The 17122-nt window shown below is 43.9% G+C and overlaps 1 protein-coding gene across 1 annotated transcript in view; it reads right to left on the reverse strand.

The window, feature by feature from the left end:
- Positions 1-17122, reverse strand: part of Arhgef28 (Rho guanine nucleotide exchange factor 28) — a 216730-nt gene that overhangs the window by 128145 nt on the left and 71463 nt on the right. The window contains exons 7-8 of the mRNA XM_048368428.1: positions 5008-5057; positions 4164-4221 (exon numbers count right to left, since the gene is read on the reverse strand). Coding sequence (XP_048224385.1) covers positions 4164-4221; positions 5008-5057 — 108 coding nt within the window. The remainder of the gene's footprint in view (positions 1-4163; positions 4222-5007; positions 5058-17122) is intronic.

The following is a 17122-nucleotide window of genomic DNA, read 5'->3' on the forward strand; positions in this document are numbered from 1 at the left end:
TTAGCAAGATGCTGTACTTAAAATCTTCTCTGACACTTGTGCCAAGTTCGCTTCTCTTCAACTGCAGACATAGCGCTGCTTCAAGCCAGAGCCCTGAGGTGTCAAGACTCCCTAAGCAAAGAGAACCGAGCAAGGCGATTCCCCCCGACCCCCGCCCCACCCCAGTGTCCCACTCCAACACCCTGCCACCTTCCCGACGGGAAAAGCATGCGCACAGAGATCTTGCTTTGCCGTGTCAGTTCCGTCAAGCCCTCGTGTTCCCATGCAAATAATCGTGGGATGTGCAGCCTTAGCCAACTACACTTCATATAACCTTTCATCGCACGCAAACCAGGGAGGATAAATTACTTCAAGAAACTTAGCTTCCAATATGACTGTTGCTATACCGGGCCAGAGCCTCGCGCATCCAGACGAGGACCATCATCATCCAGAAGTTTCTAGAATTCACCTGGAACACTGGAACTCTGGCTTTAGAGTCCTCAAACAGGAACTTCATGTTTTGCTGAAATTTTTCATTTTTAACCAAAGCCACATAATTTTCCTTTTTCGGACGCACTCTTTTAGAAGGAGTTTGCCAGCGGGCCCCTGATCAAGTTGTGAGCGTTGCTTTGCTGATTCCGTGATGGTGTAAAGCATCTTCGTTTGTAGCTAGGATTCCACGACTTCAATGGGCTCAGGCTTCCTCTGCACTTCCCACAGGTTGCCATGTGCACCTGATAGATAGTCCTACCCCTCTTCTTGGGCACTGCTTTCCCGCTGCGCATTGTCAATCTTAGATCTGCTTAAAGTTTCATCCTACTTCTTTCTTCCTTCCTTCTTTCCTCTGTGTCTCTCTCTGTCTCTGTCTCTCTCTGTGTGTGTGTGTGTGTGTGTGTGTGTGTGTGTGTGTGTGTGTCTTTGGCAGTACCATGGTTTGAACTCAGGGCCCTGTGCTTGCTTGCTCAGCTGGCACTCGAACACTTGAACCACACTTTCAGCCCTGCTTTTTTCCCGATGATGTTGGAGACAGAGTACTAGATCCTTTGGGTCCTCCACATTCCATCCTCCTAAGAAGCTAGGCTTCCAGGCATCCATCACAGGCATGCAGTTTAATCCTACTTCTTAACGACATTTAGAACTGGACTTGAGCCAAACAGACCCCTTTTCTTCCTTCTTCCCTTAAGCACTGGCCCATTTCATCTACTTCTCTCCCATCACTTCCAAATGCTTGGCCTGTCTTCCTTGCTAGCTATGCAGATGATGAAGGAATCCCACACCTTGCTTCTAACAGCAACAGTACCAAATCTCAGCACTTCAACTGTGATGCACCCCTCTGGACAAAACCCCAGTCCTTCCAAGTACCTTCTGAGAGGGCAGCCATCTACTCCTGAACTCAACGCAAAGATAATTTTCCCACCTACTGCTTCCTGCAGAGGTTCCGGGATCGCCAGCATTTCCCCACACAAGACATCACTTGTACAATCAAAAATCATTCGGAGAACGCAAACTAAAGGACCAGTGTGATTCTTGGTGCTCTGAGGGGTCAGTAAGAACACATAGGGAACGTGTTCTGCCCCGCTCTGCCTAGTATCGTAATTCAATTTAAAAAATTAAATTGATCATTACCCCATGCTCAGTAGATACGGGTTGCTGCTGGCTAAAATTTTGGACAGCACAGCCCACCTGTGACTGGAATTTCTACAGCATTAATCAGGTTATGAAGCCACGCTGGGCTGGCGCCACACAATTTTGAATCCTAGAAATCAGAAAAGACATATCTCCACATGTTTTCTCAAGAGCTTTTTCAGAGATTGGACCAAAGACAAGTCTTCAGAAAAATAATGAGTTTTCAAGCGGCCTCCGGGGAGAGCCGCTTCCCACTCCCGCCGCGTTGACCATCTGGCTACGGCTCCCTGCCTGCTGGCCATTCGCGATCTGAGAGGGGTCCCGTAAAATCTATTTTCGTTTTCTTTGCAAGAAGTCAGGAGATGTGGCTGATGTTGTTGTTTAATCCCAAGATTACAAATGCAGAACAAAGCCAATGTTGGCACCAGAAAAGCTCATCTACAGCCCACGTTTCTTCCCTCAAGGCCTCCCTCCCTCTGTGTGTTTCTCTCTCTTCCTCCCCCCCCCCCCCGCCCAAGTGTGACTGACAAATCACTCAGATTAGGTTGGGCTACTATAGTTTCTATAGCAAAAGTCTTCTTCTTCAAGAAGTTCACCAGTTTAGACACTGGAGTGAGACTTGCGTTGTGTTTTGGTTTTTTTTTTTTGCCAGTCCTGGGCCTTGAACTCAGGGCCTGAGCACTGTCCCTGGCTTCTTTTTGCTCAAGGCTAGCACTCTGCCACTTGAGCCACAGCGCCACTTCTGGCCATTTTCTGTATATGTGGTGTTGGGGAATCGAACCCAGGGCCTCATGTATCTGAGGCAGGCACTCTTGCCACTAGGCCATATCCCCAGCCCTTTCGTTGTGTTTTTTAAAAACCTAAAATTAACATAATCCTACTATGTAGTACTTCCAACAGCTAGCCTCCTCCCTTCCTCAATTTGTCTTGGTAAACTTGCTTCAAAGCTAACACTCCTGGGAGCATGAGGCAATTTGTAGATGAGACATTTTGTGTGTGTGTGTGTGTGTGTGTGTGTGTGAGAGAGAGAGTGGGGGGGGGGAGGGGGAGAGGGGAGGGGGAGAGGGGGAGAGGGGGAGAGGGGGGAGAGGGGGAGAGGGGGAGAGGGGAGAGGGAGAGAGAGGGAGAGAGGGAGAGAGAGGGAGAGGCAGAGGCAGCTAGGCCCCAGACTTTGGTGACCCACAACAGTCATTCAGAGATGTGTGCTATCCTTTCTCCTTCTTGGTCTTCTCTGGAAGTTAGTCATTACTCTTGCCTTATACTGCAGCTATGTAGAGGTGTGCTCAGTGCTCCTGCAATCTCAGCTTCTGTTCCAATTGCAGCAACACATGAGTTGGGAAGGGAGTGGAGCAAATCAGGTTTGCCTTGGAGCCAATCTCTGAGCAACACAGTCAAGCGACCCCGCAGTGCTTCCTCCTGCCGCTCTGGGCAGGCGGCCGCTGCAACGCCTCAGCCATGCGACTGACAAAGGCACCGGTCACCCTGCCCAGCCGTCCATGAGTGCCTGAATGCGCTGGTGCATATTGGCTCTGCAAGTCGACCAGTTTGGCTGTTCAACTCACCCTGATCTCACGTCGGCCTGACCTCCTGGCCACCCCTGCCCTCTCCTCACTCTCAGAGCCGCTAAGACTGTTCTCCCACGTGTGCTTTCCAGGTAGGCGAGCTTCTTCAGCTTCACAGCCCCTGAAGGAATCCGGGAAGGCTGGCACACACCTGTGTCCCATGGCAAAGTCCCAGAAGGCTTCGCAGACCATCCAGGAATTCAAATTCGGCATCTGCCATAGCCTAGCTCATGCCCTCAAACCCCGAGAGCTGCATCACGCAAGGGATAAGTCTAGACCCACACTAGACTTGGAGAAAAAGAAAAGACATGGAGGTAGAGAGGCAATGTCCAAGTATGGTGAACTAGAACATTCGTGAGCCAAGAATGCCCAGACCCATGACAGGAATTACCTCCATTCTGCTGAGGAATCTCTTGTCTTCTTCTCTGGGTCGGGGGGGGGGGGGGGGGGGGGGGGTGGGTGGGGGTGGGGGTGGGGGGTGGGGGGGGTGGGGGTGGGAGGAGCCCAAAGAGGAGCCACACCCACCACAGTATGTGGTCTCCTAGGCTGGGGTTTAGATAATAGGGCTCAGCTCCACAGAGACATCCCACTGTCTCCGCGTCACCATCCTTGCAGGATAGTGGGAAGCGTGGAGACTCAGAAGGCCAGTCTCCATTCCACTGCTTCCTCTCCACCAGGAGCTCGGTGACGTCCTTGAAAAGGAAGTGGCAATGCCCACCTCTTTGGCACAACAAGGTAATCATGACCATGAAACTACTCAGGAAAGGCCACAATTGCTTTGTTTGGATTTGAGATTTGAGAGGGAGTCCAGTCCCGGAAGTCGTAGTATTAGGACCGGTACTGTAAGGAAAACCCATCTGGCAGGGCTTCAAAAAGTAAACAAAGTTCCCAGAAGGAATGTATTTTTATTGAAGGGATTTTCTTCTTGGCTCCTATATACCTGGTCTGTAATACTTCCCGACTTTGGTGTAGGAAAGGCAGTATTTTGGAACATACCTAAATCTTGGCTGTCCCGGTCTTTATCATTCAGTTGAACAACCAGGCTCTCAACACACTGAAAAAAAGATTAAGGCAGATGAGTTTTTAAAATTATGTCTTTACTACACTAACGTTAGTTTATTTTTATGAACTAAAAAACCAATATTGGAAAACAACAGGAAAAAACATTTACATGCATCATATCATGTGAACAGCAAACTAGGCTTGTGTATAAGTAATACTAGTTAAGAGCTAAAAATAAGATCTGGCTCTAGCTGAAGCATACCTCACAGTTGCCCACAGGTAACATGCCCATTTATTTAAAATGCCCATAGAGATCAAATTGCAAGTGCAAATCTACTCTGGAAAATTTCATGCAAGCATCTTGCATTTACAACTCAGAAAGATAGCTAGATTTGGTCTAGCCATCTAGCTAAGGTGTGGAGGTTGAGAATATGAGAAACTAGAAGCCACTCACCAGGGCTCACATCTGTAATCCTAGCTACTCAGGAGGCTGAGAGCTGAGGATCTTGGTGTGTAGCCAAACTGGGCAGGAAAGTCTGTGAGACTCTTCCCTCCAATTAAATCACAGAAAAAGCCAGAAGTGGTGCTCTGGCTCAAGTGGTAGAGCCCTCACCTTGAGCAAAAGGAGTTCAGAGACAGCATGCAGGCCCAGAGTTCAAGGCTCAGGACCAGCAAAAAAAAGAAAGAGAAGAAACTGGATTTCAAATCATTGTGAAGGTAGCGGGGGAATATGCCTGCTTATTTTGGAAATGAATTTTTTTCCTCTTTTTTATGCTTTTTTGCCTTCAACTCTGGATATACAGACAGAGAAGAAAGCAGGGCAGGGAGTCATCATTACCTTTGTGTCCTCCTTTTCAGGTGGTGATCCGTCAGATACCGAACTCGTCTCTGCAAAAGGAATAATTCTCATCAGCATCTACTAACTGAAGCCTTTAAATATATATATAATATATATATATATATATATATATATATTTAGAAATGAAATGAAGAACAAGTAGATGGCAGTGTAAGCAAGTTATTCAGAATTGTCTCCATAGGGCTAGTTAGGTTTTTAGATGCTGCTTCTGAACCATTCAACCCCGCACAGAAGAGAGCTCTGATCACCTGTGCGCCTATACTCATAGTATCTGTGCAAACCAAGATGGAAACAAGCCTAGGAGATCTCATGGGAACTCCTGGGGAGAAAGAAGGATGGCTAAAGGGATAGACGCGCTTCATTTCTGAGGAGGGCTTCTTACTGCTGTGGGCTCTCCAAAACAGCCCAGGTTGTGAGGATGTGGCTCACGCTCGTCTGAGGAAATCCTACACATCTATTTCCTGACGCACCACAGAGTTCAGTATTTCCAAAGAGCACAATTCATTCTAGAAGTTTCTGCTTTGCTGAAAGTACAGCCCACTGGCACGAGCTGATTTTGGTTCACCCAGCCAGGCTGAGCCCTGAGTGGAGAATAGCTCCAGCATACCAGGTATCCCCTCTCAATAAGGACTTCCCTGGACACCGCGGTCAGGATGTTCTGGAATGAACAGGAAGGGCCACACGAGGGGGAAGTTTTCCTCTGTGGCTTGAGAGACTGGCTCTTTTCCTTAATATTCAATTGCCTGGAAATAAGAGCTATGACTGAGGAAATAACCGCCCAAGCAGGGTTGGGTCTGTGGAAAAGAAGTGTTGACATTCCTAGCAGAGGAAAACCTTTCGTCTGAATCTGTATGAGCATGCAGCCTTGTGGCATTTTGGATTCTTTTCTGGAGTCTCAGTTTCCCATTCCCCACAGTCCTGCCCATGCTCACACGGTGAACTCCGAAGTTCTTCCGGAAAGAGCATCAACAAGACATTTCCTACTGCACCCTATTGCTTAGGCTAATATCAGGTATGAATGCCTCAAAGCTCCAAGTGCATTTGTTCCCATTCTTAGCACCAGGAGTTCTGCCCTGTTTCCGCTTTGCGGAAAGGAATAAGGGCTCCAGTTATATGGACTTTTATGGCTCCCCATGGCCAAGTGTAATACAGATGACAAAACTGGGGCAAAGAAGCCACAGTCCCACTTGTCATGTGTTTTAAAATTATGCTTAGCCAGGTACTGGTGGTTAATGCCTATAATCTTAGCCACTTGTGAAGCTAAGACCTGGAGAATCTCAGTTCAAAGCCAACCAGGAAAGTCTGTGACACCCCATCTGCAATTGCCCAACAAAACACAAGATGAAAGGCGTGGCCCAAGTAGTAGCATGCCAGCCAGGAGCACTGATGTAAAGCCCCAGTATTGGCAATGAAAACAAGTAAACAAATCTGCTTAATAATGACTGAATTTGTCTTAAATCAAGCAAAAAAGAAATTTCATTTTCGCTTTGCAATAGTATATCAGAATTAAAAATGCATATTCGTTTCCATGATAAAAATATTAAAAAGTAATAACTTCAATTTTGCGGGGTTGTACCCACAACATGTTTTCACCTAACAAGAACAAACCTATAGCTGATAACCATTCTGGGCAGTTTATAATCCAGGCCATCCCGTAACCAGCCTGAAGGTGGCAGCAGTGTAACATTCCCATAAAGGACATTGCCACGGGTATGGATGCCAAAACTAGCCCACTTCACCCAAGAGCCTGATTCCAAGCGCCGAGTTCCACAAGGTTCTTGTGCAAGTTTACAGCAAACTTTCTCATCTCGCTGTGTAGAAAGAGAAAATTCCCTGAGCACTTCACAGTGGTGGATAATGTATTCTACGTGCACAACAGGCATTTGTTTTCTTTTGAAACTCCCACACCCTCACTGTAAAACCTGGAATAAGTGAAGAAAACTCCGATCTGCTACAAATCACAGCTAGAGCCAAAGTGCGAACAGATTCATCTGCCTCAGACATTCAGAAGGTCACACGCTTTTATTTTTCCCATTTCAGACTATTCTTTTAAAAAAGAAAAGCCATTTAAAAAGCCATTACAGACTTAAACTATTAAATGATCACTGTACTGAATTTGTAAGGAATTCAAGAGCACTTATTCAGAAGAAGAGTATACATTTTATTCTAGATTTTCAGTTGAAAGACCATACAGTTTGCAGTGTCAGGGGACATGTCGACACTGAGAGTTCAGATGCCCCCCCCCCACCCCCGCCTTGTAACCCAAAGGCTAGTGAACTGACCTTGCACTTTCCCGGTCCTCCATTGTTTCTTTACAGCCTACTGTGATTTATTCACTTTTAAACAATCACTACTAATTATCATAAGACAAATCATTTTCATAAGAATTAGAATTTACTTAACATATATTTCAAGCTGGGGGCTCTGGCTCATACATGTAAATCCTAACTACTTGGGAGGCTGAGACTGACAGAATCCCAGCTCAAAGTCTTCACCCAGACCCTGTCTCAACCAAGAAGCGGTGGATGTGGTAGCATGCGCTTTATCTAAGCCATGGGCATGTAGATCACTGAGAGAGATCAGAGCACAGGGAGCAGAGATCAGGAGGACCGTAGTTCCAGGCTAGCCCGGGGAAAACTGTTCACAAGACCTCACCTCAACAGAAAAGGCTAGACGTGGTGGTATGTAGAGGTCATTCTAGCTACAACAGGAAGCATAGCGAGGAAGACTGTGGCCCAGGCAAAAAAAAAAAAAGGCCTGCTGTCCCAAAAACAACCAGGGTACAACAAGCTGGGGTTTGACTTAAGTGGTAGAACACCTCCCTAGCAAAGCACAAGGCCCTAAGTTCAAAATTTTAAACAAAAATAACCTTCAAACTCATGAAATCTTTCTCCTAAAAATTATTTTATTTTATGAAAATGTGCAGATTGAGGAGACATATCTTTAATTAATTTAGTACCAGACAGAACTACATCTTCAGCACTCATTCTACTGAAGTTTAATTAAATTGCTCCAAGAGAGTTCCTGCTAAACTGGCAGGATCCTTTTACAGTAACCCACTGTACCACCAACCGCACAGGGCAATCAAACCACCCGTTACTATAGCAACCTGCAGCAGATCATGGTATCCGTAACTCTAGCTATTCCATTTGAAATGCCTATTAATCTTGCCAAGGCCCACCTAGAAGGTAGGATTACCTCTCTAAATCAGACTTACCCAACTTGATAAACATGTTTTCTTTTATTGCCAAACTATAATGGAACAAGAGATAATCTCTAATAATTATGTTCACTAGTGACACAGCATCTGCAAACATAGGGTTTTTAAATCCAGGTTAAGTAGCTGTAAGATTAATGTCAATGCTTCATTAAGAAGTAGATTTGCCTTTAAAAGGATCTGAGATCTGTGTACAAGTTTTACCATCTCCTTTTGCAATAAGAGACCAGAGTCTAGACCTAAGCAAAGTAAAAGCTTACCACCACCACCACCACCACCCTCCAATTACAGGATGTTCTGTATTCACTCTTAATTGCCCTCTGGCTATGCCATGAAATCCCTTCCCCAGAACAAGGGAAAATAGAGAGAAAAGAAATCATCAGAATCAGACAGACAGACCCCCACTGAAGCTGCTTGTCCTCACTCTCAGGCTCAGCTCTCCTCAACCAAGTGGCCTCCTAGCTTGGGTCACGGGATATGCGGCGAGCACAGCTGGAAAGCAAGCCTCAAGCTCTCCCTTTGCTCAACCTGTCCCATAGATGCCACAAAGCACCCCCATGATGGTGGCAGCCTCCCGGTGTACCCCTCTGGCAACACAGAAGGAAGCCAGAGTCTACGAATGAATCCTTTTTTTTTTTTTTTGCCAATTGACTGTGAATTCTGAGAGAACGTGGACCAAATTGATTTCTATCTCCTGCTTAGCACAGGAGAGGAGGAATGAACAAGTGCTTCTTTCCTCCACCTATGGCGGATGGCCCCAAATCTTGTTATCAGCTGTGGAGCAGGACTGGGGAGGGAAAGCTACTTATCTCTGTGAGTAGTGGTTCAAACACTTCCAGTGTTAACACTATTTTTTTTAATGTGTGTGTCCTGGTACTGAAGCTTGCAAAAGACTAGATGCTAGGATTCCACTTGAAACAGGCAAGTCCATTAATGACAGATTAAACTAGTGGGTGGTTGGGGCTGAGATACAGGAAGTGGTACTGAGGAAATGGAGGGGGTGACTATTAATGGATGTGGAGTGTCTTGGTGGTAGAGTGCTTGCTCAGTGGCAATCTACCACATGTGCCATGCCTAGAGCCTGGTATTTTGTTAGTTAAGTTAGAGATGGAGTCTCAAGGACTCTTTTAGCCAGGCTGGCTTTGAACCTCAATCTTCAGATCTCAGCCTCCAGAGTAACTAGGATGACAGGGATGAGCCACCTCCGTCCTGCTGACTGACACGACTGTAACTTCTGAAGAGCCAGGCTTGTCAGATGACTAGCTCCTTGCAGAAGCTCTCACAGCATAAAAGCCCCATGAACGGGCACACTAAACTCTTCACCCAGAGACTGACCTTGGTTTCAACATCCCAGCCGTTCCTTTCTCCTTCAAGTGGCAATACTCACAAGAGCATTCATTTCACCTAACTACATGCAAACTGGGAGAAACAAAGAGACATCCACAGAAATATCAAAAAGAGCCTTGTTCAAGTGAAAGCACCAACTTCCCAGGCAACTGCACCAGCGCAAAGCAGCCCTCCTGCATGCAAACGCGGAAGAGGCAGCAGGGTGGGAGGAGAAAGCCTGGCCCCCGGCAACACCAGGAAGTGCCCTTCTACAGTGTCATTTGGATATTTACACCATGAGTTATTTCAGAAAGGCATCTTTTTTTTCTGGTACTAAGGCTTGAACTCAGGGCCTGGGTGCTGTTGCTTACCTTTTTCTCTCAAGGCTGGTTTTCTACCACTTAAGCCACAGATCCACTTTCACCTTTTTAGAAATAGGAGTCTCCTGGCTTTCCTGCCTGGCTACAAACCTCGATCCTCCGACCTCACCTTCCTGAGTAACTAGGATTACAGGTACAAGACACTGGTGCCCAGCAAGAAGGTGTTTGTTTTTGAAGTAGGATTTTTAATTTAAATTATTTTCAGTAGTTTTTCTGAGCCACAAAAGTAATTGCTTAAGAAAACTCAACGAGACAAGCCCAGAACACAGAGTACAAAGGCACACGGTCTCACTGATATGTGGATGTTAGGCGGAGGTGGAGAACAGTAGAGGTCGTGTCTGTAAAATGACAAACTTCTTTTCAAATGGTATTTCCAGATGTTTTGGTCAGTGACTTTACATCATGTCTCTAAAACCAAACAATTACTAAATAAACACAAAAAGGTCTAGGCTAGACCTATCAGAGGATCACATAGCTCAACAGCTATGTACATATGATTATATAAGATGAGACTAAGCAAAATGAACTCCAACAGAAGAAGCAGGAAGATTCTATCATTGTCATTATGTTTAATGTACTACGCGAATTTCCTTTGATGTACCTCCTGTGGTCACTGTATATGATTTTGGTACACTGGATAGTGTATATATGCTTCTCTGAACTGGGGAAGGGAAAGAAAAATGAGGGAGGGTATAGCAAATACAACAAGAAATGTGCTCACTACCTTATTATGTAACTGTAACCCCTCTGTATATCACCTTGACAATAAAAATTTTTTTTAAAAAAGAAAACTCAAAAAGGACTAAGAAAAATATGTAGCCATTAAAGGACTGTATATAAAAATACATAAATTGCATACATGTATGTGACAGCTTTGTTGAACTTTGGTTCACAGGCCATAAAATCCTCCCGTTTCACACACAAACCAACCATCACCACTGTCCGCTTTCAAGTATTTGCCTCACTCCACCACCAAGGCTCTCCACATCCATTAACAGTCACCTCCTCCATTTCCTCAGTACCCCTGGCCCACTTCCTGAATCCCAGCCCCAACCACCCACTAGTTTAATCTGTCATTAATGGACTTGCCTGTTTCAAATGTTTCAAGTGGAATCCTAGCATCTTGTCTTTTGCAATTGGCTTCTTTCAAGTTCCAAGTTGTTCTCGAGGGTCAACCTCATGCTTGTGCTGTCTCAGTACAGACGCGTTTAGGTTGAAGTTTATTTCATTAGTGTGTATTAAACTGTACATAGTGAGGGGCTTCACCATGACCTTTCTCCTAAACACTGCATGATCCTTTCTTATCCAGTATTGCTTCATTGCTCTCTCCCATTTACCTATTCATTCCTTGGCTCGTGAACATGTGGATTGTCTCCACTTTTGTCTATTACACTTCCTTACAGTTTTGTCTATTATGGACAAGGTGACTATGGTCATTTGTGTTTAAGCATTGGGGTGGTTTTGTTTCTCTTGAGCATATGCCTATTAGTGTAATTGTTGGGTTATATGATATTTCTATGTTTACTATATGTTACGTAAAGTTTTACATGACCTCTTTTTCCAACATGCCTAACATCTCAAGAGGGAAGAATTCAATCATGGAAAAAAAAAGATACCCTCACCCTAAAACTTTGGTTGCAATGATCTATAAGCAGAAGCTCTAAGCCTTTATATTTCAAAGAAAAGTCCGGGTATGATTGTCCTGATTTAATCAATTGCTTGAAGAAGATGAGGCAGGTCACCTTTCAAAGACAAAACTTGGTTTGTTTTTCAGGATTACTTTTATGTCCCAAGTCTTCAAATTCAGATTCCACTTGAAGAAAGGATGTGACTCTGTAGCTACTGCTTCCTGTTGCACTCATTCAACCCCACTGGGATCCTCAGCAGAGTTGAGTGCTTTTCTTCCTCCGCCTGCTCATTTGACCCAGCCGGCAGATAGAAGCTGCATCAGATAGGAAAGAATTTGTCGCCTCCAGGTGAGCTGTTGAGAACTCTGAGCTCACCTAAGGTTCTCTGAAGTCATTTAGTTCTGTAATATCCTGGAGGATGGGGAGGAGAATCTATTTACATGAGAGAAAATGCTAATGGTCATACAGTGATATGGAAAAAGAAGCATCATATTAGTCTCATCTTTGTCTTTGGTCTCTTAATGATGAAAACTGTTCTTTTTAGGAGAAACAGACTGACAAGGCCTAAGGAAATTTTGGGAAAGTCTGAGCTTCTCTGTAGAATGAAAGAAAAATAAATCACAAAGCACTTGTATAGGCCAAGAGGAATATTCTCTGTATATGTGTTTTTAATATTTTTAAATTGTTTTATGCTGGATGTAGTGGTAAATGTCTGTGACTCCAGGTCTTCAGGAGACAAACATTGGGAAGATCACACTTAGGGGCCCAAGAATTAATAAGTCATCCATTTCAAGACAGGTGGGCTAGTGCTTAGGATTCACACCTGTAATCCTAGCTACTTGGGAGGCTGAAACAGAAGGATTATGCCTTGAGTCCAACTTGGACAAAAATGTCCTGGGATCCCAATCTTAAAAATAACCAACAAAAAGTAAGGCTGGGGGAATGGCTCAAGTGGTAACCTAGCAAACACAAGGCCCTGAGTTCAAACCTCAGTATCTCTACCACCACCATCACCCAAAAACTAAGAAGGCCTGGTAGTTTACCACTTCAGTCCAAGCTATCACGAGGTATCGGGAAGAGACAGCAGTATGAGGCTGGTCCTGAGCAAACACACAGACCCTGCCCCAAAAATAACTGAAGCAAAAAAGGACTGAGTTGTACCTCAAGTGCAAGAGCTTTGCTAGCAGTCACACGGCCCTGAGTTCAAACCCTAGCATTGCCAAAATATTTTTTTTTAATTTCCCTACTGTAAGTAATTGTAATCGTAACCATACAGTATTTGATTTACTGTGTCCAGCTTATTTCAGTTAATACAGTCTTATCAAGGCTCATCCATGTTGTAACCTGTATCAGAAATTTTTAAGTACTGAATAATAGTTTGTTCTATGTTTATATTGCATGTTGTTTTCTTTAACCTCGCTTGTTGATGAATGAACATTTGGGTTGTCCCCTGACCCCTCCCCTTTTGGCTGTTGGGAGTAATGTATTAATCCTGGTATACAAAACATGCATTTCAGTTGTTATTTTTAATACTTTTAGGTGTACTCCTAGAAATGATTGCCAGATCACAGGGATTAACATAATTCTATGTTTAACTTTGAAAGAACTTCCAAAATTTTTCTAGAGTAGCTACATTATTTTTAATTTCCAACAAGTAAGACTAATAAGGATATAGTACTATCTAATTGTTTTAGTTGGCATTTTCTTAATAGTTATTAGTGCTGGATATCATATGTTTGGAGATCACTTCTATGTCTTTTTATTTTTGAAAAAAATCATGTCTAATTTGGAATTGGGTTAATTAATAACTAATTCATGTTTGGGTAGTGTTAAGTTTTATGTTATACATGTAAATCTTCCAATATTTTAGGTTTAGTTTGTACATTCTTTCACCAATTTTGAGATAAGTTTTGTATTTGCAATAATATAAAAGTCCGATTTCATTCTTTTATGTATGGACATTCTGTTTTTTGGACAGCGTTTATACAAAAGGCTTTCTATTTGTTATTGGATGGGCTGTGCACCCATGTTGAAAATTAATTAATTGTATATGAGAGTTTCTTTCTGGACTATCATATCCCACTGGTATATATGTCTGTCTGTATGTCAGTGTCTTCTGTGTGAGAGTAATACTATAACTATATACAACCATAGTTATGTTTGACCACTATAATGTTATAGCAAGTTTAGAAATTGGGAAGAGTAGGTTTTCCATATTTGTTTGGTTTTTTTTTTTGGTTTTCCATATTTGTAATTTTTCACAGTTACTTAAGTTTTTTGAGGGTCACTGAGCATTTACGTGAGTTTAGGAGTGACTGTTGACATTTTGATAGGGATTACATTGAATCTGTAGATTGCTTTGGGTAGTATTATTATCTTAACATTAAGTACTATAATTCATGAACACAAGATGGATTTCAATTTATAATTTTCTCAAATTTCTGTCAGACTGTGTACTAATTATTAGTTTACAGAATTTTTAACTTGCACTTATACAAATTTAGTCCTAAATATGTAGAAAATACTAAATTCATTACCAGGGGGAAAATAACTTGTCAGAACTAAAAAGAAATTCAGAAAAATTATAGGAAAGAAATGCAACATGCTAAAAATCACTTGTATTTGTATACTTACAGTGAACAATCTGAAAAGCAAGTTAAGAAAACAATCTCCTGTATAATAACACCGAAAACAATGAAATATTTAGGACTAATTTTTTTTGTTTTACTTGCAACATAATCATGCATGTTTAGCAGGTACAGTGTTATCATTTAATGCATGTCTGCAGTATATAATAATCTGTTTTTGGAGCCTATACATTCCTCTTTTCTAGTTCTTCTTAAAACATGTGTGATTGTGAATATAGTCACCCCACCATGCTATAAAATATTCAAGCTTACTGCTCCTATGTAGCTTTGTCTATCTGCCTTCCTCTACCTGCTCCTTCTCCTTTTCCCTTCCCAGCCCTACTGTAGCATCCCTATTTTTCTCCTTTCTTCTATGGGTTCAACATTCTAAAGTTACACCAATGACAGTGAACATGCAGTATTTTTCTTTCTGTGCCTGACTTTTAAAATTGTGTTGAAAATGCCCAAAAAGCCCCAGCTTCTAGGAAATGGTGCTGCTCATAACCGGGGCAGATGAGGATGAGAGACAATTATGTCCCCAACTAAGTATCCATCTGCAGAACAGCTTCCTCAGCCTCTGGCTCCAGCTGTCCAAGCTCAAAGGACCTATGGCTTGATAAAACTGTTAAACTACACGCAACAGTTCTAAAAAGCTCTGAGCTAGAGGCTTGAAAAAGAAAACATCTCAGCAGTGTGAGGATAAAAGCCATCTTGTTTCCCCAATATGATCTCACAGGAAATATGGCAATAAGAGGAAAGTGCTTTGCATCTCCTTGCGTGTCTCTCAAACCAGAGCACACATGACATTCCCACCCTTCTGTGTATGGAAAGTCAAAAAAAAAAAAAAACCACCAAAAAACGCTTGCTACTAAAAACACGCTACCACTAGTTACGATGTCCTGGCATGGCAGAACACCTATCTTTGCAGAATCACGCCATGTACCTGCTCTCAGAACTGGACATCATGTGCTAAGCACCTACCATATTTGATAGGGGAAGATGCTTTTATCTTTATTTTCTCATTTTCATCTCCAACCACAACCAAACCTTGGTCTTTCCCACCATCACAATACCACCCTATCATTCTCCATAAAATGAGGGCAAAATAACTCGCGTAAAGGCTGAAAAGTCAGTCTGCAGCCGAGTTGAGATTTTGAGCCCTCTGCTTGTTGCTGACGTGTCACCGAGACAAGTCTGCGCGTATGGGTCACAAATCTCCCAGGGCTAAGAACCTGACAGAGAGTATCGTTCAGGACGGAGCTCATCTCCAGGCAATGCTTCTCATGTTCACACGTTTTTTTTTTGTTTTTCCATCACCATATATGCCAGAGAAAACTCTAGACCAACAGTGGAGACGCTAAATAAAAAGATCCTCTGTTACGTGGAAATGGCTGAGATGCCGCTGGGTGGTGGACAAGAGAATGCACTCTTGCCATCCTGGGAATTGGACTTCAGGTCCTAGTACCTGGCAGGTGTTCTACCACTTGAGCCACATATCCAGACCCCTGTGTCTTGGTCATCTTCAAGGCAGGGTCTTCCCTACCCAGGCTGGCCTGGGCTGTGATCCTTGCACTTGTGCTTCCTGGGTACTAGAAAGGACAGTCCTAAGATGGCATCTTTGAACTGCTATGCCCAGGCTGGCCTCGAACCACCACCATCCCTTGAACTCTGTCTCCCAAGTAGCTAGAATTTTAGGCTTGAGTCACCTTACCCAGTGGAAGCAGACTCTTAACCTGCTTTCTGATTACCTGGTCAAGCTGTGACATTTCAGACAAGCTACATAACCTGTCTGCTCCTTCCCAGGCCTAAAATGAGAAAAATCCATTCTGGATTCCCAGAAACATTCCTCTCCAGCACCACTGGTAAGCAAGTGTACATATCTTGTTCCTCTTGCGGCTGCGTGCCCGGTGCCTCTACAGTACCTGGACAGACAAATCCTCACAAACGGCTTGAAGAAGAAATGAAAGTGAACTCGAGACCAGGACCGCCTCTTTTTCCTATTTCTGGTTATTTCTCTGCCACTAGTTCTGGGAGTGTGGCTTAAGTGGTAGAAGACCTGCTCAGTGACACAGAATAGCCACTTGGAACAAAGTAGGCAAGTGGGCTGACACCGGTGGCTCATACCAATAATTTCATTACACAGGAAGGCTAAGACCTGAGAACTGTGGTTGGGACCAGCCTGGCCAGACAAACCCATAAGATTCTTTTGTTTGTTTGCTTGCTTTTGCCAGTCCTAGGACTTGAACTCAGGGCCTGAGCACTGTCCCTGGCTTCTTTTTGCTCAAGGCTAGCACTCTGCCACTTGAGCCACGGCGCCACTTTTGGCTTTTTTCTATATATGTGGTGCTGGGGAATCAAACCCAGGGCCTCATGTATACGAGGCAAGTGCTCTACCACTAGGCCATATTCCCAGCCCCCCATAAGATTATTTTCAATTAACCAGCAAAAAGCTGGAACATGAGATGTGGCCCAAGTGGTAACGTACCAGCTATGAGTCAGAACACAGGCCCCAAGACAAGGCCCTGAGGACTTGTGCTCTCTCAATCTCTCAATCTCTCTCTGTGTCTCTCTGTGTCTCTGTGTGTGTCTCTCTCTCTCACACACACACAGAGAGAATGGATAAGTAGAGGGACCTCTCTCTCTCTCTCTCTCTCTCTCACACTCACACACACACACACACACACACACACACACACACAGAGAGAGAGAGAATGGGATAAGAAGAGGGACCTACAGGACTCCGGTCACCTGCCAGTCTTGTGGCAGATCCTTGGCCTCTCCTGCAGTTCCACACAGGAGCACAGCTTGAGCCTGCTAAGAAAAGCCGCATCTCAGCCCTGAAGGAAATGTCTTTGACCACACTCTTCTGTGACTGGAACAACTGTTCTAATCCTCACTCCCTCTTTCCGTTAATGA

Source organism: Perognathus longimembris, chromosome 19 (assembly GCF_023159225.1).
Source record: "Perognathus longimembris pacificus isolate PPM17 chromosome 19, ASM2315922v1, whole genome shotgun sequence".
Taxonomy (NCBI): Eukaryota; Metazoa; Chordata; class Mammalia; order Rodentia; family Heteromyidae; genus Perognathus; species Perognathus longimembris.